This window comes from Aethalodelphis obliquidens, unplaced genomic scaffold, assembly GCF_003676395.1.
Source record: "Aethalodelphis obliquidens isolate GAN/ISIS:26980383/991018 unplaced genomic scaffold, ASM367639v1 scaffold26, whole genome shotgun sequence".
NCBI classification, from domain to species: Eukaryota; Metazoa; Chordata; class Mammalia; order Artiodactyla; family Delphinidae; genus Aethalodelphis; species Aethalodelphis obliquidens.
In genome coordinates this window covers 10,325,647-10,348,127 of record NW_020837970.1, presented here as the reverse complement: position 1 = coordinate 10,348,127, position 22,481 = coordinate 10,325,647, and the positions used below count along the sequence as shown (strand labels likewise).

Sequence of the window (22,481 nt, the reverse complement as noted above, 5' to 3'; positions counted from 1 at the left end):
AATGCTAGGACAGAATAACTACAACTGAGATGGTGCTAGCATAGGTAAGAACAAGGCGATCTACCTGGGGTGGGGGGGGGTCAAGGAAGGCACTGAGGAATCAGCATTTAGTCTGAGACTTACAGGAGGAGGAGAGAGCCAGCCTGGTGTAGACCAAGGGAGGGAACCAAAGGAGGGCAAAGAGTTCATTGCAGCTGAGAACCTGAGAGTTGATATAAATGATGTGTAGGGGGTTTCCCTGGTGGCGCAGTGGTTGAGAGTCCTCCTGCCGATGCAGGGGATGCGGGTTCGTGCCCCGGTCTGGGAAGATCCCACATGCCGCGGAACAGCTGGGCCCGTGAGCCATGGCCTCTGAGCCTGTGTGTCCGGAGCCTGTGCTCCACAACGGCTATGGTGAAAGCAGGGAGACTAGTTAGGAAGACTCTGCACTGAATGAGGAGAGTACAGGTTGGTGACTTAGTCCAGGGTGATGGTGGTAGAGATGGAGAGAGCAGATGATAGGAACTGATGGGAGTTGCTGGTGGATGGAATGTGAGGGAAAGGGAGAGGCCAAGAATGACTTCCATGTTTCTGGCTCTAGGTAAATGGTGGTGCTATTTAATGAGATACAAAAAGACTTGAGGAAGACCAAGCTTAAAAGACTTGGAGTTAATAAGAACCTGCTGTATAAAAAAATAAAGCAGTCTTAGAAGGGTGGTTGAACAGAAGGCAAAATGTGCTAGAAGCATGAGAGAAGAAGCAGAGACAGAGTTTGCGGAGACAACTCTTTGAGAAATTTTGCTGCAATGGGAACCAGAAAAAAAAGTCATAGCTCGAAGGAGAATAGGCAACAATGAAGAGTTTTATTTAAGATATGTCTATATGCTGGTGAAGAGAGGGACAGGCTGGTGATGTAGGAGAGAGGGCACAGTCAAAGGAGTAAAGTCCTTAAGTAGGAAGGAATTAGGTCTAAAGCCCAAGTGGAGGGACTGGCCTTTGACAGAAGAAAGGATACTTCCTGTGCTGGGCCAGGGTAAGGTGGGGAGATGGGTTCTTCTTAACAAACAAGAGGCTCTGACTGGGTCAGTTTGTCACCTCTGCCCAGCAGCGGCAGCAGGGGGAGTGCCTCCAAGGCACCTCACTGTCCTCACCCTCACCCTGCCTGCACATGCCCTTGGATTCAGGATACCAAGAGTGACAAGATAAGGTCCCATCACTGATGATCAAACTCTAATTAGAGAGGTAGATGTAAAAACTGTATCAAATAAAATAATGCTGGCTGGGGAGGGGGGTTATAACACAGCTATAAATAAGGGCTAGTGATACTGCTGAGTCAGAAATGTGCACCTTTTCCAGGGAGGCCTCACATGAAATGCTCAGGAGTTTTCCAAACTGACCTAGGTTAGCAGTCATTGCAGATAAAACAGCGTGAACAAAGGCACTCCCTGCTGGGGAGCCACACTGGATCAATTTAGATGGAGGGTATGGTGTGAACTATGGGGAGCAGCAAGAGTACGTTGTGCACCAGTAAAATCAGTAAGAGGCTTATGTCAAAGAAAGAAGTCTGGGTTTCACTCCACTGGCCTCTGCTACAGCTCATCGCCCTCTCCTCCCCAACACACCTGGCTTCAGGACACCTGGCTCCTGCTGCTCTTCTACTTCACTAAGTTGCTCCTTCTCAGTCTCCTTTGCTGGCTCCTCTTCTTGCCCCAACCTCAAGGCTGAAATGCCCCAGGCCTTAGTCCTTGGGCCTCTTCTCTTGTCTGCTGATACTCACTTCTTGTACTCATCTCTTCGAGCCTGGATTTCTCTCCCAAACTCCAGACTTTTTCATCCAACTGCCTAACTGCCTTCTCCACTTGAATGTCCAATAGGCGCCCCCACGGTAACGTGCCCAAGGAGAACTCCTGATCTCCCTCACAAGCTTCTCCATCCCAGCTGATGGCAACTCCATCCTTCTAGCTATCCAGGCCCAAAACTCTGAAGACATCCTTGGCTCCTCTTCTTTCTCTCCCTTGCCTTATCCAGTCTGTCAGGAAATACTGTTGGCTCTACTTTCAGAAATATGTCCTGAATCTGAACATTTCTCATTATTTCCACTGCTATCTCACCCCAGTTATCACCACCCTTCTCTTGATGACTGTAATCTCTTCCCCCGTTACAGTCTACTCTGAACACAGCAGTCAAAACGATCCTTTGAAAACGTGATTCAAGTCATGTCCCTGTACTCAACACCCTACAATGACTCCCATTTCACTGAGAGTAAAAAGCTCAAGTCTTGCATTATCTAGATGTGCTTCTCATTTCCAACCTCTACTTCCATCCCCAACCTCAAATCTGTGACAGTATCTGCTACTAAATTCCCCAGGCTTACTGGTTCTGGTCACCCTCACTTCCATAAACATGCCAAGCATGTTCTTTAGTCTTAGGACTTTGCCACTGGCTGTTTTAGTCTTGGATGCTATTTCTCCAGACAGCCACATGGCCAACTTGACGTTTTTGTTCAAATGTCACCTTCACAATGAAACCTACTTTTGACTACATAGTTCCAAAATTCAACATCCCCAGCCCACACAATCTGGAAACCTTTTAACCTGCTCTACTTTCCCTTTTTTCCCACAGCACCTATCAATTTTAATATACTATAAAACTTTTTATTATGTCTATTGCTTACTGCCTCTCTCTGCACTAGATGGTAAAGGCAGGGTCTTTGTTTTTTTCACTAAATTGTTTTGTTCGCCTAGAACAGTGCCTGGAACATAGAAGGCTATTTGTCAAATGAATGAATGGCCAATTGGATCCATAAAAAGGATATTTCCTTTTTCTTGCAACTTCCTTTCTGTTTATTAAAGTGTAGATAGTAGAAAATTTGGAACATGCCAAAACCCATAAAGAATAAAAGAATCCACCCAAAAATGAAAGCTGTTAATATTTTAACGCACTCTCTCGCCAGTGGTTTTTCCATTAAGATTTGAATTTATGGTCCTGAACCAAGATGGCGGAGTAGAAGGACATGCTCCCACGCCCTCTTGCAAGAACACCAGAATCACAACTAGCTGCTGGACAATCATCGACAGGAAGACACTGGAACTCACCAAAAAAGATACCCCACATCCAAAGACAAAGGAGAAGCCACAATGAGATAGTAGGAGGGGCGCAATCACAGTAAAATCAAATCCCATAACTGGTGGGTGGGTGACTCACAGGCTGGAGAACACTTATACCACAGAAGTCCACCCACTGGAGTGAAGGTTCTGAGACCCACGTCAGGCTTCCCAACCTGGGGGTGCAGCAACAGGAGGAGGAATTCCTAGAGAATCAGACTTTGAAAGCTAGTGGGATTTGACTGCAGGACTTCGACAGGACTGGGGGAAACAGAGACTCCACTCTTCGAGGGCACACACAAAGTAGTGTGCATATCGGGACCCAGAGGAAGGAGCAGTGACCCCATAGGAGACTGAACCAGACCTACCTGCTAGTGTTGCAGGGTCTCCTGCAGAGGTGGGGGGTGGCTGTGGCTCACCATGGGGACAAGGACACTGGCAAGCATAAGTTCCAGGAAGTACTCCTTGGCGTGAGCTCTCCTAGAGTCCGACATCAGCCCCACCAAAGAGTCCAGGTAGGCTCCAGTGTTGGGTTGCCTCAGGCCAAACAACCAACAGGGAGGGAACCCAGCTCCACCCAACAGCAGTCAAGCCAACTTAAGTTTTACTGAGCTCTGCCCACCAGAGCAACAGTCAGCTCTACCCACCACCAGTCCCTCCCATCAGGAAACTTACACAAGCCTCTTAGATAGCCTCATCCACCAGAGGGCAGACAGTAGAAGCAAGAAGAACTACAATCCTGCAGCCTGTGGAACAAAAACCACATTCACAGAAAGACAGACAAGATGAAAAGGCAGAGGGCTATGTACCAGATGAAGGAACAAGGTAAAATCCCAGAAAAACAACTAAATGAAATGGAGATAGGCAACCTACCAGAAAAAGAATTCAGAATAATGACAGTGAAGATGATCCAGAACCTTGGAAAAAGAATGGAGGCAAAGATCGAGAAGATGCAAGAAATGTTTAACAAAGACCTAGAATAATTAAAGAACAAACAAACAGTGATGAACAATACAATAACTGAAATGAAAACTACACTAGAAGGAATCAATACCAGAATAACTGAGGCAGAAGAACAGATAAGTGACCTGGAAGACAGAATGGTGGAATTCACTGCCACAGAACAGAATAAAGAAAAAAGAATGAAAAGAAATGAAAACAGCCTAAGAGACCGCTGGGACAACATTAAACACAACAACATTCGCATTAGAGGGGTCCCAGAAGGAGAAGACAGAGAGAAAGGACCAGAGAAAATATTTGAAGAGATTATAGTCGAAAACTTAACTAACATGGGAAAGGAAATAGTCACCCAAGTCCAGAAGGCGCAGAGAGTCCCATACAGGAAAAACCCAAGGAGAAACACGCCGAGACACATAGTAATCAAATTGGCAAAAATTAAAGACAAAGAAAAAGCAGCAAGGGAAAAACAACAAATAACATACAAGGGAACTCCAATAAGGTTAACAGCTAATTTCTCAGCAGAAACTCTACAAACCAGAAGGGAGTGGCATGATATACTTAAAGTGATGAAAGGGAAGAACCTACAACCAAGATTACTCTACCCAGCAAGGATCTCATTCAGATTTGATGAAGAAATCAAAAGCTTTACAGACAAGCAAAAGCTAAGAGAATTCAGCACCACCAAACCAGCTCTACAGCAAATGCTAAACAAACTTCTCTAACTGGGAAACACAAGAGAAGAAAAGGATCCACAACAACAAACCCAAAACAAGTAAGAAAATGGTAATAGGAACATACCTGTTGACAATTATCTTAAACGTGAATGGATTAAATGCTCCAACCAAAAGACAGAGACTCGCTGAATGGATACAAAAACAAGACCCATATATATGCTGTCTACAAGAGACCCACTTCAGACCTAGGGACACATACAGACTGAAAGTGAGGGGATGGAAAAAGACATTCCATGCAAATAGAAATCAAAAGAAAGCTGGAGTAGCAATACTCATATCAGATAAAATAGACTTTAGAACAAAGAATGTTACAAGAGACAAGGAAGGACACTACATAATGATCAAGGGATCAATCCAAGAAGAAGATATAACAATTATCAATACAGACGCACCCAACATAGAAGCACCTCAATACATAAGGCAAATGATAACAGCTATAAAAGAGGAAATCAACAGTAACACAATAAGAGTGGGGGACTTTAACACCTCACTTACACCAATGGACAGATCATCCAAACAGAAAATTAATAAGGAAACACAAGCTTTAAATGACACAATAGACCAGATAGATTTAATTGATATTTATAGGACATTCCATCCAAAAACAGCAGATTACACTTTCTCCTCAAGTGCACACAGAACATTCTCCTGGATAGATCACATCTTAGGTCACAAATCAAGGCTCAGTAAATTTAAGAAAATTGAAATCATATCAAGCATCTTTTCTAATCATAATGCTATGAGATTAGAAATCAATTACAGGGGAAAAAACGTAAAAAACACAAACACATGGAGGCTAAACAATACGTTACTAAATAACCAAGAGATCACTGAAGAAATCAAAGAGGAAATCAAAAAATACCTAGAGAGAAATGACAATGAAAACACAACGATCCAAAACCTATGGGATGCAGCATAAGCAGTTCTAAGAGGGAAGTTTACAGCTACACAAGCCTACCTCAAGAAACAAGAAAAATCTCAAACAATCTAACCTTACACCTAAAGGAACTAGAGAAAGAAGAACAAACAAAACCCAAAGTTAGCAGAAGGAAAGAAATCATAAAGATCAGAGCAGAAATACATGAAATAGAAACAAACAATAGCAAAGATCAATAAAACTAAAAGCTGGTTCTTTGAGAAGATAAACAAAATTGATAAACCATTAAACAGACTCATCAAGACGGAGAGGATTCAAATCAATAAAATTAGAAATGAAAAAGGAGACGTTACAACAGACACCACAGAAATACAAAGCATCCTAAGAGACTACTACAAGCAACTCTATGCCAATGAAATGGACAACCTGGAAGAAATGGACAAACTCTTAGAAAGGTATAACCTTCCAAGACTGAACCAGGAAGAAATAGAAAATATGAACAAACCAGTCACAAATAATGAAATTGAAACTGTGATTAAAAATCTTCCAACAGGGCTTCCCTGGTGGTGCAGTGGTTGAGAGTCCGCCTGCTGATGGAGGGGACACGAGTTCGTGCCCCGGTCTGGGAAGATCCCACATGCCGCGGAATGGCTGGGCCCGTGAGCCATGGCTGCTGAGCCTGTGCGTCCAGAGCCTGTGCTCCGCAATGGGAGAGGCCACAAAAGTGAGAGGCCTGCGTACCACAAAAAACAAAAACAAAAATCTTCCAACAAACAAAAGTCCGGGACCAGATGGCTTCACAGGTGAATTCTATCAAACATTTAGAGAAGAGCTAACACCCATCCTTCTCAAACTCTTCCAAAAAATTACAGAGGAAGGAATACTTCCAAACTCATTCTATGAGGCCACCATGACCCTGATACCAAAACCAGACAAGGATACTACAAAAAAAGAAAATTACAGGCCAATATCACTGATGAATATAGATGCAAAAATCCTCAACAAAATACTAGCAAACAGAATCCAATATCACATTAAAAGGATCATACACCATGATCAAGTGGGATTTATCCCAGGGATGCAAGAATTCTTCAATAAACGCAAATCAATCAATATGATACACCATATTAACAAACTGAAGAATAAAAACCATATGATCATCTCAATAGATGCAGAAAAAGCTTTTGACAAAATTCAACACCGATTTATGATAAAAACTCTCCAGAAAGTGGGCAGAGGGAACCTACCTCAACATAATAAAGGCCATATACAAGAAGCCCACAGCAAACATCATTCTCAATGGCGAAAAACTGAAAGCATTTCCTCTAAGATCAGGAGCAAGACAAGGATGTCCACTCTCACCAGTATTATTCAACACAGTTTTGGAAGTCCTAGCCACAGCAATCAGAGAAGAAAAAGAAATAAAATAAACACAAATTGGAAAAGAAGAAGTAAAACTGTCACTGTTTGCAGATGACATGATACTATACGTAGAGAATCCTAAAGATGCCACCAGAAAACTACTAGAGCTAATCAATAAATTTGGTAAAGTTGCAGGATACAAAATTAATGCACAGAAATCTCTGGCATTCCTATACACTAATGATGAAAAATCTGAAAGAGAAATTAAGGAAACACTCCCATTTACCACTGCAACAAAAAGAATAAAATACCTAGGAATAAACCTACCTAGGGAGACAAAAGACCTGTATGCAGAAAACTACAAGACACTGATGAAAGAAATTAAAGATGATACCAACAGATGGAGAGATATACCATGTTCTTGGATTGGAAGAATCAATACTGTGAAAATGACTATACTACCCAAAGCAATCTACAGATTCCATGCAATCCCTATCAAATTACCAATGGCATTTTTTATGGAACTAGAACAAAAAATCATAAAATTTGTATGGAGACACAAAAGACCCCAAATAGCCAAAGCGGTCTTGAGGGAAAAAACGGAGCTGGAGGAATCAGACTCCCTGACTTCAGACTATACTACAAAGCTACAGTAATCAAGGCAATATGGTACTGGCACAAAAACAGAAACATAGATCAATGGAACAAGATAGAAAGCCCAGAGGTAAACCCAAGCACCTATGGTCAACTAATCTATGACAAAGAAGGCAAGGGTACACAATGGAGAAAAGACAGTCTCTTCAATAAGTGGTGCTGGAAAAACTGGACAGCTACATGTAAAAGAATGAAATTAGAACACTCCCTAACACCATACACAAAAATAAACTCAAAATGGATTAGAGACCTAAATTAAGACCAGACACTATAAAATTCTTAGAGGAAAACATAGGAAGAACACTCTTTGACATAAATCACAGCAAGATCTTTTTTGATCACCTCCTGGAGTAATGGAAATAAAAAGAAAAATAAACAAATGGGACCTAATGAAACTTCAAAGCTTTTGCACAGCAAAGGAAACCATAAGCAAGACGAAAAGACAATGCTTAAAATGGGAGAAAGTATTTGCAAATGAATCAACAGACAAAGGATTAATCTCCAAAATATATAAACACCTCATGCAGCTCAATATTAAAAAAACAAACAACCCAATCCAAAAATGGGCAGAAGACCTAAATAGACATTTCTCCAAAGAAGACATACAGATGGACAAGAAGCACATGAAAAGCTACTCAACATTACTAATTATTAGAGAAATACAAATCAAAACTACAATGAGGTACCACCTCACACCAGTTAGAATGGGCGTCATCAGAAAATCTATAAATAACAAATGCTGGAGAGGGTGTGGAGAAAAGGGAACCCTCTTGCACTGTTGGTGGGAATGTAAATTGATACAGCCACTATGGAGAACAGTATGGAGGTTCCTGAGAAAACTAAAAATAGGGCTTCCCTGGTGGTGCAGTGGTTGAGAGTCTGCCTGCCAATGCAGGGGACATGGGCTCGTGCCCCGGTCCGGGAGGATCCCACATGCCGCGGAGCAGCTGGGCCCGTGAGCTATGGCCGCTGAGGCTGCGCATCCGGAGCCTGTGCTCCGCAATGGAAGAGGCCACAACAATGAGAGGCCCGCGTACCCCCCCAAAAAAACCCTAAAAATAGAATTACCATATGATCCAGCAATCTCACTACTGGAATATACGCTGAGAAAACCATAATTCAAAAAGACATATGCACCCCAATGTTCACTGCAGCACTATTTACAATAGCCAGGTCATGGAAGCAACCTAAATGCCCATCGACAGACGAATGGATAAAGAAGATGTGGTACATATATACAATGGAATATTAGCCATAAAACGGAACGAAACTGGGTCATTTGTTGAGACGTGGATGGAACTAGAGACTGTCATACAGAGTGAAGTAAGTCAGAAAGAGAACAACAAATATAGTATATTAACACATATATGTAGAACCTAGAAAAATGGTACAGATGAACCAGTTTGCAGGGCAGAAATTGAGACACACATGTAGAGAACAAACGTATGCACACCAAGGGGGGAAAGCAGCGGCGGGTGGGAGTGGTGGTGATGAATTGGGAGACTGGGGTTCACATGTACACACTGATGTGCATAAAATGGATGACTTATAAGAACCTGCTGTATAAAAAATATATAAAATAAAATTTAAAAATTAAAAAAAAGAAAGATTTGACTTTACATAGCTGCCGTCATATTAAGGGTAACTTTAGTATCCTGTATGACTGAAAGGTTTTAGGTAAGAAAGGCAATGAGATTGTTTTTTAGATGGAACAGAGAACAAGAAGCCCAGTATAAGAAAACCTGATATGAACTCTAAATGGATGGAGAGGAGAGACACATGAGGCAGGACACCATCAGAAGGAAGCTTTTCAATACTGTAGGTGAGAAATGATAAAGGTCTGGACAAAGCAGTGGCTGGGATAATTCTGATGTAAGTATATGACACGTTACAATTAAACTAAGACCAAACCATTAAACAGTGCTTAAACAATACATCTAGTCAAGTATTCTTTTTAAATTACTTTTGAAAACTGGCATTATAATGTCAGCGAGGAGAGAGTAAGATGGGTACTCTTGACATTCATCAGAATGCATAAAAATAGTACAACCCTTGTACAGAGTATTTTAGCAATTTGCATCAAGGGCTTTAAAAATATTCACATCATTTGACTTCAAAAATCAATTCCTTGGAATGTAAACAATGAATTGAAAAAGTTTCACATACAAAGTTGTTCCAGACAGCATTATAATAACCAAAAGTAGAAAAACAAGTTATCAATCAGTTAAGCAAACTATAACTTTATGTAATGATCTAAAGCCACTAAAACTTAAATATTAAAAGGATTTATAATAACATGGAAATTTTTTAAGATGTGTTACATAACATAAGCATAATGCAAGCCTATTTCAGTTTGACTCTACCCATTAAAAGAAAGACACATACCAAAATAAGACACCAAAAAACTTTTATGAGATCAACCAACAAATTGTTATCTTTCTATGGTAAGAAAGATGATTTATCTATCATTCATTCATTCATTCTTTTAACTGACTTTTCTGAATTTCCTCATTTTCCTATGAGCATGTATTTCATTCAAAGTGGAATCTACCACTTTAGATATGCAGACTTGAGCTCCGAAAACCGGTTTGAGCACGGTAGCAATACTCACCAGGGCTGACACCAGTAGATGGGTCAGAAGAACTACAAGCAGGGTGTACCACTTTTTCTTCTCACAGCCATCAAAAAACACAATGCCCCAGAACATGTGCAGCAATATGATCACCAGTGTCATGAAAGCTGAAAGACAGGCAACCATTAGTGCCCAGTCACAGGATAACAAACCCCAAAGCCCACTAAACACCTAGTCCTGGGACAACGCTCTTGGGGTACACCACATTACTGCGAGGGTTCAACCCTATCTGACAGAAGTGGGACCCTGACACATATTTGCTTGAATAGTAACTCTGAGAGCAACATTCCTGAACCAGGGGGCCAACTCTGAAACAGCTTCTCATCTAGAACATGAATTTGTGAAAACAAAAAGTCAACTTGGATCTGGCTTTCAAGGAGTTTCTCTTAGGAATGCAATAAGACTACTGTGATATCTAATCAACTTTTCTCCAAATTAGCCTTCTGCACTAATTGCGAAACTCCCACCCTCCCCCGACACCACGCCACACAGCATGTAGGATCCTAGTTGCCTGACCAGGGATCAAACCAGCACACCTTCAACCCCACATTGGAAACTTGAAGTCTTAACCAATGGACTGCCAGGGAGGTCCCTGAGAAACTTTTCTCAATTAAAAGAAGTGTCTTCGAGCTTCCCTGGTGGCACAGTGGTTGAGAATCTGCCTGCCAATGCAGGGGACAGGGGTTCGAGCCCTGGTCTGGGAAGATCCCACATGCCGTGGAACAACTGGGCCCGTGAGCCACAATTACTGAGTCTGCGCGTCTGGAGCCTGTGCTCCGCAACAAGAGAGGCCGCGATAGTGAGAGGCCCGCGCACCGCGATTTAGAGTGGCCCCTGCTTGCCACAACTAGAGAAAGCCCTCGCACAAAGACTCAACACAGCCATAAATATATTAATTAATTAATTTAAAAAAAGGAGTGTCTTCAATTTAAACAAGTCTTCTCATTAAAGTGAAGTTTCTCCTTGGATTTTTTTTTAAGGACAATGGAAGACAAAAATATAAGAAATTGCAGTAATTATCCAAGATTCTTTCTTTTTTTTAACATCTTTATTGGAGTATAATTGCTTTACAATCATGTGTTAGTTTCTGCTTTATAACAAAGTGAATCAGGTACACATATACATATGTCCCCATATCTCCTCCCTCTTGCGTCTCCCTCCCACCCTCCCTATCCCACCCCTCTAGGTGGTCACAAAGCACCGAGCTGATCTCCCTGAGCTATGTGGCTGCTTTCCACCAGCTATCCGTTCTACATTTGGTAGTGTATATATGTCCATGACACTCTCTCACTTCATCCCAGCTTATCCTTCCCTCTCCCCGTGTCCTCAAGTCCATTCTTTACGTCTGCGTCTTTATTCCTGTCCTGCCCCTAGGTTCTTCAGAACCATTTTTTTTTAACTCACTACGCATAATTCAATTTCGTTTCTTTTTTTAAATTAATTAATTTTACTTTTGGCTGTGTTGGGTCTTCGTTTCTGTGCTAGAGCTTTCTCTAGTTGCGGCAAGCGGGGGCCACTCTTCATCGCGGTGCGCGGGCCTCTCACTATCGCGGCCTCTCTTGTTGCGTAGCACAGCCTCCAGACGCACAGGCTCAGTAATTGTGGCGCACGGGCCTAGTTGCTCCGTAGCATGTAGGATCTTCCCAAACCAGGGCTCGAACCCGTGTCCCCTGCATTGGCAGGCAGATTTTCAACCACTGCGCCACCAGGGAAGCCCCCTCAATTTCGTTTCTTTTCATGGCTGAGTAATATTCTATTGTATATATGTGCCACATCTTCTTTAGCCATTCATCTGTCGATGGACACTTAGGTTGCTTCCATGTCCTGGCTATTGTAAAGAGTGCTGAAGTGAACATTGTGGTATATGGTTCTTTTTGAATTCTGGTTTTCTCAGGGTATATGCCCAGTAGTGGGACTGCTGGGTCGTGCAGTAGTTCTATTTTTAGTTTTTTAAGGAACCTCCATACTGTTCTCCATAGTAGCTGTATCAATTTACGTTCCCACCAACAGTGCAGGAGGGTTCCCTTTTCTCCACACCCTCTCCAGCATTTTTTGTTTGTAGATTTTTTTTTTTTTTTTTTTTTTTTGCGTTAAGCGGGCCTCTCACTGTTGTGGCCTCTCCCGTTGCAGAGCACAGGCTCCGGACTCACAGGCTCAGCAGCCATGGCTCACGGGCCCAGCCGCTCTGCGGTATGTGGGATCTTCCCGGACTGGGGCATGAACCCGCGGCCCCTACATCGGCAGGCGGACTCTCAACCACTGCGCCACCAGGGAAGCCCTGTTTGTAGATTTTTTGATGATGGCCATTCTGACTGGTGTGAGGTGATACCTCATTGTAGTTTTGATTTGCATTTCTCTAATGATTAGTGATGTTGAGCATCCTTCCATGTGTTTGTTGGCAATCTGTATATCTTCTTTGAAGAAATGTCTGTTTAGGTCTTCTGCTCATTTTTTATCCAAGATTCTTAAGCAACTGAAACTGAACTTGATCGGCGCACACACAGGTTTTTCTATGGAATACTGCATGTGTGCATGCATGATCAATTAATTTCAAATGTGGTAAGTACTACAAAGGAGAAGTACAATACCACCCGAGGGGGTTACAGCTTTTTTGTGCACTCATGGCTCTTCCTCATCATAGTATTTATCACACTTTGTTGTAATCAGCTGTTTGTCTTTATTCCCTCTATGAGTGGAACATATAAACATTAACTCGGCTGTTAAATAAAAATACTTAATTATTTGTGGAATGAGTGATTAAATGATCAAATGGACTTGCCCAAAATACTAAATTAATGAGCCAGGGTAAGACTTGAAATTAAGACTCCAATTCCTATACCTTGCCTATATACAGAATAACCAAGATATGGTAATGATTCTAATAAAAGTTAACGTTAGCCTACTACACAACTACAAAAAAAATAATTAACTTATGATACATTTAGTTTGTAAACTATGCTGACTTGTCACATGAAAACCTATGTACATACAGGTATCATATATTGTACATCTTGTCCTAACATAGACATACTAATTATACCCCCATATTCCTGATTATTACTTAGGCATTTATAATGGAGTATGTTAAACTATTTAACTGAAAAATTTAAAAGGAGCTCATGCCTAAATACATGGTAACAGCAGCAGTTACAAATAATATATGCAATAAACGCAAATACATGCAAATTTGGGGTTATTATTTTTAAACGCAATAAGTAGTTTCTTAAATGTTTAATTCAAAGGTTATGCTCCAAAGAATGACGTTACAACAAATAAACTCTAGCACATGATAAAGTAACAGCTATTCTTGACTCTATAGGTATACATCCACAGCATGGTCAGCCTGCCGTCCTAACTCAGCTAAAGATATTAAAACACTTTATTTTCTTTGAATTTATAGAAATCACAAATACAATCCCCAAATTGCTAGCACATTTTTTACTTTCTTCCAAAAGAATCATTTTAAGCCAATCTTATGAAAACAGCCTAGTTCACAAAAGGGAATTAGCGCCATCTAGTGACAGAATCTGGTAGAAAAATAAGTTCCATTAGGAGACTGCTACTTGAGAGCCAAAAAAAAAAAAAAAAGCTTATGTAGCAGTCTAATAGACTGATTTAAGAAAATATAGAAAACTGCAGCAGTAACACCCCCTCCTGGGTATGTTTTATTAACTTATATTGGATGCTAACAGATTTTAGCATTAATATTACAGTTGTTCTAAAAATGTAATACTCATTATTATGTTCATTTTTTAAGACTGTCAGAAATATTCTAATTATGGAATGTTTAAAAGGAAGATAATTTGCTATGTTGGGGGCGCAACTAAATAAGTAGGACCCATCCCATTGACATACTTTCCTGTCCTCTAACTTGCCGCCGGATGTGAAGGGCCCTGAGTAACTTGTAGGCCTTGAAAAGCCCTTATACATTTTTGTACAGGGACGAGTCATTTGGGGGGCTGTATACAGGATGGATTCCCATGGAAAATGTGTTGAGGAAGGACTAACTGGGTGGGAGTTAATGGTAGTAATCTAGACAGGAGATACCAAGGTCTGAACTGAAATGATGAACAAGGGTCCACTGGGTTTGGGGACCACTATAACGTGCAGCATGTCTCTCAATTCTTTACTGCAGCAATTGTTTTTTTAATTTGGTCATACCGCCTTATATCTTTTCTATTATTATGTTAAACTGCACTGAAACGCTTAATCACTTTTTTGGTCTTATTCTCTCTACAAGATGATAAGCTCCTTGAAGACAGAAATTACTTTAGTAAAGATGATAAATTTTTTTTTGAAAGGATTCTATTTATTCTTAATAAGATGATAAATTAATGATTTAATTAAAAGAATCTGTGCATAGGATCACTTACTTCAACAATACAACTTGTGAAGACAAAAAAATACAGTGGGGTTTTTAAAAACTATTTTTTAAAAGATTCTTCTTGTGTAATTTAGGAGAGAGCTTATATTAATTATGTATATTACCAACTCTCAAATGTGTGACCACTGCATCATGGGGACAATTTTCATCTGGTGGATGAAAAGCGGTTTGAAATGGGTTGGTCCTTTTACCTGCATCTTTGGATAAAGGTCAACTCATCTATTATTTTTTTCCTCTCAATTTCTTTTTTTTAAAGAATATAGTACAATTTATTTTTAAATGTTCAAAAGCAAGAAAACTAAATTTTCTTCAGATACACACATGAAGGTAAAACTTGCAGGTTTTACCTTCAAAGTAAAACATCGATACATGTTAAAAACCTAACTTTCAGACCTGGCTAACCCAGGGACTTAATAACACAAAATCAGGGCAACAGTTACCTGTAGGGGAGGAGTGAGGAGGAACAAGGGACTCTAAGCTCCTGCTGGTGTCCCAGTTCTTAAGGAACAGGGAATATGGATTGTTACAGTTAAAATTAAATATATATACATATATATATGTTTAAATATACGTTTTTAGATATATGACATTACCTCACATTAACATTTTTTTTTTTTTTGCGGTACGCGGGCCTCTCACTGTTGTGGCCTCTCCCATTGCAGAGCACAGGCTCCGGACACACAGGCTCAGAGGCCATGGCTCATGGGCCCAGCCACTCCGCAGCATGTGGGATCTTCCCGGACCGGGGCACAAACCCGTGTCCCCTGCATCGGCAGGCAGACTCCCAACCACTGCGCCACCAGGGAAGCCCATACCTCACATTAAATAAGAACTATTTTCTCTCCTCTCAATTTCAAGATTAAATTATACTTCCCACTCCAAAAAGCGGCCAAGATGACAAATGAACTAAAGATTAGGGCTACAGTGAAGAGAAATAAAAACTAATAAAAACAAAAACAAAAAAAGCATATAGCCTATAAAAATTCCCTTACAATATATCAGCTATACAGCAACACTGTTAGTATAGTAACAGAAAAATAAATTTTATGCAAGCTTAGTGCCACTCTAAAATTCTACAATACTCTAACTGTAATTTTTATTTTCCTAGGTCCTTTCCATCACAGTGTCTAACAGTATCTTGCCTTTAGAAGATATAACATGAATTTCTATTCACTTCATTTCCTAAGCCAGGGAACTCCACTAAGCATGATCATTTAGATCATAAATCTGAACATTCACAGCTACCAGACACATACCTGAATTCAGGAAGAACTGGGGAGGGTCTCCATGAATGCCCACTGTGCCCGGTCCCAAGGAGTCAGACAGGGTATTTACAAAGGAGAATACTCCACTCATGATTCCAAAGCCCAAGCCAGAAACTAAAGAGGAAGGAAAACACTGTTAAACCTTACTCATGCTGTGATTTCTCTTCAAATCAAATTCTCAAGGACTAGGGAACACTATCTTGCTGAAGGAAAAAGGGTGCACATGCTGTTAGAGAAGCAGTAGAAAGCTGGCTCAGAAAAGGCAAGTGCTTGGCTAAATGATGAACCGAGAGAGAACTGGGGAGGAAAGAGGAAAGGAAATGGTCAGTGAAATGTAGCAGAGAAATGAAAAAAGAAAGAAAGAGATCCAGAAAGGCTCCAAAGGGATAGGCGAGACAGAAGGATACGATACTGTAGCTCTGACTTTAATTCATGACAACAGAATCTGTAGAATTAAGTTTGATGGAACTGAGCTTGAGAGGTGACTGTATTGTAAAGAGGGATCCCTGGGTCAATCTGGGTGACTCAATTTAGGGACCCGGATCCAACCTTTAAACCATAATTCTGAAAGAAAAATACAAAGAGGTATAACTGTGTTAATATGAAGAGTCCTCTCAGTACAAAGTCATGGAAACAACCCAAAGAAGGTAACAATAACATCACTTAGAAATTGTTAACTAGAGTGTATACATGTTAAAAAACCTAACTGTCAAATCTGGTTAGTATTTAATGGAGACACAGATAAGGGTCACCTGCAATCACTTTTCTTTACATAAGGGCCCTGGAAAGCTAGAAAAATAAACAATGTACACCAATAGGCCAATGTGGTAGTAAAATACTACCTGAAACCTACAAAGATTTAAAAGATAAAAATGGCTTTTATGTCAAGTCTGATCTTTTATCTTACGACGCTATGCAGTTCTAACTTACCATAAGCCAGCAATCGCATAGAGGGTGCTTTCTCACCTGGGTTTATACTCTTCAAACCCTCACTGGATTTTCTAAAATAAAACCACACAGATAATTTTTTTAGGTAGTATATCAGAAAAACACATAAGATATTTTAAAATCCAGATACTGAGGTTTTTGATCACATTATACTCTAAATCTAAAATCCATTTAAACGAACACAGCAAGTTTTCAATTAACTAAAGTCAACCAAAATTTCCAACCAACTTTTGCCTATATCTGACATTCACAAAGAGGAGGAAAAATAAGAAGAATATAAGTAAACAAGCCATCAGGGATTGAGTTTAATGATACAAAAAAAAAGCAATACTTATGACTAAGTTTAGCAAGCATTTAATTCAACATCTTATGGCATCTACCACTCTGAATTTTTCCTCTTCCCAAAGTACTATATCTCCTATTCCATTTCTTTGGTACTTTGTTGTATTTCCGCCTGGGTTAGACTTATTCTGCCACTCTCCCTTCTACCTTCCACTCCATAGAACGTTAAGTGGTACTCTCTCTTCAAAGTCTAGTTCATGCAACAATTGCTCAAAGAAGCCACCTTTACCAGTGATTGATAATTACTCATCCCATCTCTCCTTACTCTTAAACCCTACAACACTGACAGTGTGAACTCTCATATGGATACCTAATCAAATGGTCTTCTGATTCGAAAACATTATTTGTTTCATAACCCCAGTCAGGCCTCAGGGGAGAAGTAATCAGGGGAGAATAAAATGCTACCCTCAGAAAAGAAGATAAATGAATACCTGAATGAAACATTAGACTACTGCTCAATAAGAAATGATCTTCAGAGTGATCATATCCATGCTTCTGTCGTGGACAATTTGCAAACTGACCATGAGCCCCTGCACCCCACACAAATGCGTGAGGACTGCGGCAGGCCGGCTCCACTCTTGTCACTATTGCTACCCTTTGTTGGCTAGAAAGTCTGCAACAACAATCCTGACACAAAGGGTATTTAAATTATATTTAAAGTATATTTATTAAAGCAATAAAGGAACCAAACATTTTACAAGAATTTTCCAACAAGTGCTGAAACAAAAATGAGTTCGGTTAACTCTAAGAGTAGAAAATTAACCAGAACATGGAAATTATATTATGGGTATTGTGTTAATTAAATTTTAAGGTATGTATATTCACTACAGTGAGCCTATCTCATGACATAAATATAAATATTGACTACATTAAGGCAATACAGAATTCAACCAAAATAGTAATAAGCATAAAGAAGAAGGTCTTTGGGACTTCCCTGGCGGTCCAGTGGTTAAGACTCCAAGAGGCGCAGGTTCGATCCCTGGTCGGGGAACTAAGATCCCACATGCCTCTCGGCACAGCCAAAAAAAAAAAAAAAACAGGCAACCCATGGGGAATTCCCAGGTGGTCCAGTGGTTAGTACTCCGTGTTTTCACTGCCCAAGGCGCAGGTTCAGTCCCTGGTGGAGGAACTAAGATCCCACAAGACACACAGCCGTGGCCAAAAAAAAAGGCAACCCATGTTCAGCTTGTAGTCCTTTGGAACCTTAGGTTAGTGCCAATAAAGGGTTGCTTTTCAGGTGGAAACCGTGAAGAAACACAATAGTGAAGAACAGCAGATACCCATTTAGCCACTCTAGGTAAGTGAGATTTTAGAACCTCAAGTCCTAAGGGGTTATTAAAGTCACGTCCTGATCTATGAAAAACTACTGAAATTAGTAAATGCAAAACCAACATGAGCCAGTGATGTTGGAGACAGGAAAATCCAGTCCATCCCAAGGCTGAGTTAAGAGAACAGTGCCCTGTCAAGGGTGGGAAGGACCCTGCTCTCTGCACTGCTTTGACCACAGCAGGGTACTGTGCTGGGTTCCAGGCACAGGTAAATCCCAGGCACCAACAAAAAGGGGTGTCCACTGACACAAAAGAACAGAGATGGGAAAAGGTCTGGAAGCCACATCCATGTCTCCTGAGGGCCAGCTGAAGAAATGAGGAATGTTTAGCCTTGAAAGAGACAAGATGACAACCGTGTGACAGAGACTGCATTTGCCTGTGCAAGGCAGAGGTCAGAAAGAAGGAGATTTTTATTACCTTAATATATTCTACAGTTAAAATTAAATTTTGGAATAGTAGTAACTGCTGCATACCAGAAACATTCAACCACATCTGAATGTCCATCTGTTAAGGGTATTGTATTACCATGGAACCTGAAATGTTATGTTTTTTATTTGTTGTTCTTTAATATTTCCAGGAACTAATGGAAATTTCGTTTTTAAACTTTTTCTCAGATATGACTTTTGCTTCTAAGCACCGGCTTCCTGGTTTTCTACTTGGGATTTAAATTGCTTTGTTATTAAATTTCAATATCTGTTATTAAAAGCAACAAGTAAAAAATACAGAAGGCCTGGCATATTGGCAAGAACAAATTATCAGAAGCCTATTATAAGAGATGTTATTGAGGTTCTGTCTTGGTTGCATCCATGAAATTCATGAAGTGCTTTAATTATCCCATTTGCAGAGATGAGAAGACATAGCACATTTATCACTCTACTAACTAAGCCTTACTACATAATCAAAGCCAATCTCATGACTAACTGAAAGAAAATATGGTTCCAAGTTTAAGCTGTGTTTCAAAACAGTGGTTTCATGTGAGATCCTCATGGATCCTACAGATGACCTACTTTCTGGCCTAAAAAGGGAACTCATGCCCACGGCTTTTTTTTTTCTTTTAATGTATTTTTCTATTCTGGACATGAAATCAAACGACATATCACAAAATGAACCCTTGTTCCTCCCTAATAGAGTCAGAATAATGGCAGGCATAATCACCATAAGAATTATCTATTTTAGGTGATGTCAAAGAGAAGTGCGTATAAATTCTGATCTGTAACAGTTTTTGTTCTTCTTGTTTCAATGACTATTTCTCTAGCTTATTTTTCTCCATGGCACTTACTGTCTTTTAATATACAATGTCTTTTCTTGTTTATTCATTTGTTGTCTATCTCTTCCCACTATAATATTACCACCATGAGACTGTCTTTTAATCATGATGTATCCTCAGTACCTAGGGTATGCACGGCATTGAGCAAATTCTCAAGACATATTTTTTGAACGAGTGAAGGAAGGAATGAATGTCCACAAATTAAAATACTCAATATTTTCAGGCTGGAAATGTACAATCCCTTGACTTGGAACTATGCAGGAAGACATGGACCTTCAAATACAATAATACATTAATGTTTCAAACTACTAAATCATAATTCAAATAAAACTGGGAAAAAAGGTAAAGCGTTTAACTTACTTTAAAAGTTTATAATATGCAAACCGGAACACTTCTTGGATAAGGACTGAGATTAACACTCCAAAGATCAGCAGATCTCTCTGTCTTGGTTCATCTTTGTTATCAGTAAGGGTTGCTGCCATGAACCAAATGAAGGAAGAAAGCAGCAGAGACACCAGCCAGAAGAAAGCTCTGAAAATTGGTGGGGGGGGGAGGGGGAGTTACAAGTGAACAGGACTATTAATGATTTAAAAGCAGAAAAAACCCTGCTTGAGAAGGAAGAGATTTCCTGACAAAAAAAGTGTTCATGAAGTGATGCTCTTAACCAACTGGTCCTAATCAATGGTGCAGTTTCCCTGGTGAAATAAACATGCAGGCCAAGAGGAATTTGAGATTTTTCTTAAAAAATCACTTTTTTCAGTGACCCTGCTATTTGTAAATACATCTGCAGACTAATTGCCAAGGACTGTCTGTCTGGAACTTGGTTATTTGCTCAGCTTCCTAATTAAAGCTTTGCCCATTGATGTGCAAATGTCTTTTCCAGGAAAATGTCTACATCTCTATTAACAGAGCTATTGGTTTAAAATCCAGAGGTTGAAAGCCTGTGCTCTGATCTACATCAGTCTTCCAGGCCTGGTTTTTACAACATTCCTGTGGATTTTAATGATTATAACAAGCTTTACAGACCTCTTGCCCAAATCTCTATTGTTTTTTAAATGACACGTGTGATGCAGCATTTTCAATACAGTTGTGAGAGGTGAGGAAGCTCAGAAAAGGTGGGATTCACTGGTCTCGCCTGGCTGTTTCTCCTGGTGCCAAGTGAGACTCAGTGGTGGAGAAGGTCGTAGGGGAGCTCCAGTAAGAGCTGCCAGACAGGTGAAAACTGGGATTATGATCACATTCGCCACCAGAGTTCGGTATTGACCAAGCTCCTGCAAGGAGACGTACTACAGGTGCTGCGGAGTTTTCACAGGTTTCTACCCTTTGGCCGCTCACCTGAATCACCTGGGACGCTTTTAAAAAGTCCGAATTCCACCCCCTAGACATTCCTATTCAGTTGATTCAGGGAGGGGTAAGTGTTGGGCATCGGTATGTTTTAAAGCACCTGATCCCCAGGTGCTTAAGGGCTCTTAACTCGCTTGGGATTACAGATGCCTGTCAGAATCTGAGGGAAACTAGGGACCTCCCCCTCCAAAAAAATAAAAGATGGATATTTGAAGTTATCCACAATTTTTTAAATACAGTTTTAATGTATGACTCACTAACGCCCATCCACGGACCCTAGGCAAAAACTCGGGAGCCAAGCGTCAGGGTTTTCTGAGACCCACGATGTGCTCTCCTTCCCTAGAGCTCGCCCTCTGGGGTCGCGGGGCTCTTGTTCTTTTCTCGCCGACCCTCGGAGCAGGGCGAAGAGTCCCAGGGGAGTGGGGTCTCCGCTCTACCTCCTCCTAACGCTTCTCCGCTCCAAAGCCCAACGAGGACGAGCCGTTTCGTGGGGACGCCAGGTATCGCCGGTACCCCCGGCGGGGGAGGGGAGTCCCAGGTCCGGGTTTCCCGGCACAACCGCCTTACCCGATGATGAGGAAGATGATGCGCAACGGCTCGGTGGCGATGGTGAAGATGTAGAGGGCGAGCGCAGGCCCGAAGGCAACGAAGGCGCAGCCGAAGAACACGGCCGCCGTCATGGCGACCGCAGAAGCCGGCACGGGGGCGTAGCGTGGACGCGGGGGCGTAGCGTGGACGCGGGGGCGCAGATCGACCACGGAGAAAAGCGCGCGTCGAGGGCGGGGCAGGCCGAGGGGCTGGAGGCGGGGCGCGGCGGAGGAGGCGGGGCGCGGCGGAGGAGGCGGGGGAAGGGCGCGGCGCGGCGCGGGGGAGGAGGCGGGGGCGGGGCTTACCTCCGGGCTTTCAGCCCGGGAGACTTAAGCAGGTTCTGATGCAGAGGCGGCGGTAGCTGAAGACTTTAGGGTAGGAGCTTTGGCGCCGCCCCCCGCCACCACCACTGGTACGCATCCATCAGGCCAAGACACCGCCCACGAGGTGGCTAAGAGAAGGGGAGGTCCCCAACCCGCTTTAGAGCCAGTACTGGGGAAAGAGTCCAGATCAGCTAACGAAAAACTCTGCGCAGGACATAGGCAGGATTCCATTTCTAAACAAAGGAGCCTTTTTTTGAAGCACATTATGCCATTTGTATAGTTGCGGAAACTTCGTGAAACTATGTACAAAACCCTAGCCGGGAGAGCAGTGACCCAGGCGATAACTCACAGTAGAAGCTGTCCACCTCGGGGTTGTTTTGGTGAGCTGGT

At 41.4% G+C, this 22,481-nt stretch overlaps 1 protein-coding gene across 5 annotated transcripts in view; it reads right to left on the bottom strand.

Annotated features, from left to right (window-relative positions):
* The window catches only part of APH1B (aph-1B gamma-secretase subunit), a 93,659-nt gene extending 71,637 nt beyond the window's left edge, over positions 1-22,022 (bottom strand). Inside the window, exons 1-5 of one of the 5 annotated variants that reach the window (XM_027123247.1) lie at positions 21,748-22,022; positions 20,197-20,367; positions 16,918-16,952; positions 15,943-16,065; positions 10,282-10,409 (exon numbers count right to left, since the gene is read on the bottom strand). In XM_027123247.1, coding sequence (XP_026979048.1) covers positions 10,282-10,409; positions 15,943-16,065; positions 16,918-16,952; positions 20,197-20,367; positions 21,748-21,860 — 570 coding nt within the window. In that variant the 5' untranslated portion in view covers positions 21,861-22,022. Of the gene's footprint in view, positions 1-10,281; positions 10,410-15,942; positions 16,066-16,881; positions 16,953-20,196; positions 20,368-21,747 lie in introns of all 5 variants that reach the window. The other 4 variants (XM_027123246.1, XM_027123245.1, XM_027123250.1 and 1 more) reach the window with 4 other exon arrangements.
* Between the last annotated feature and the right edge of the window lie 459 nt (positions 22,023-22,481).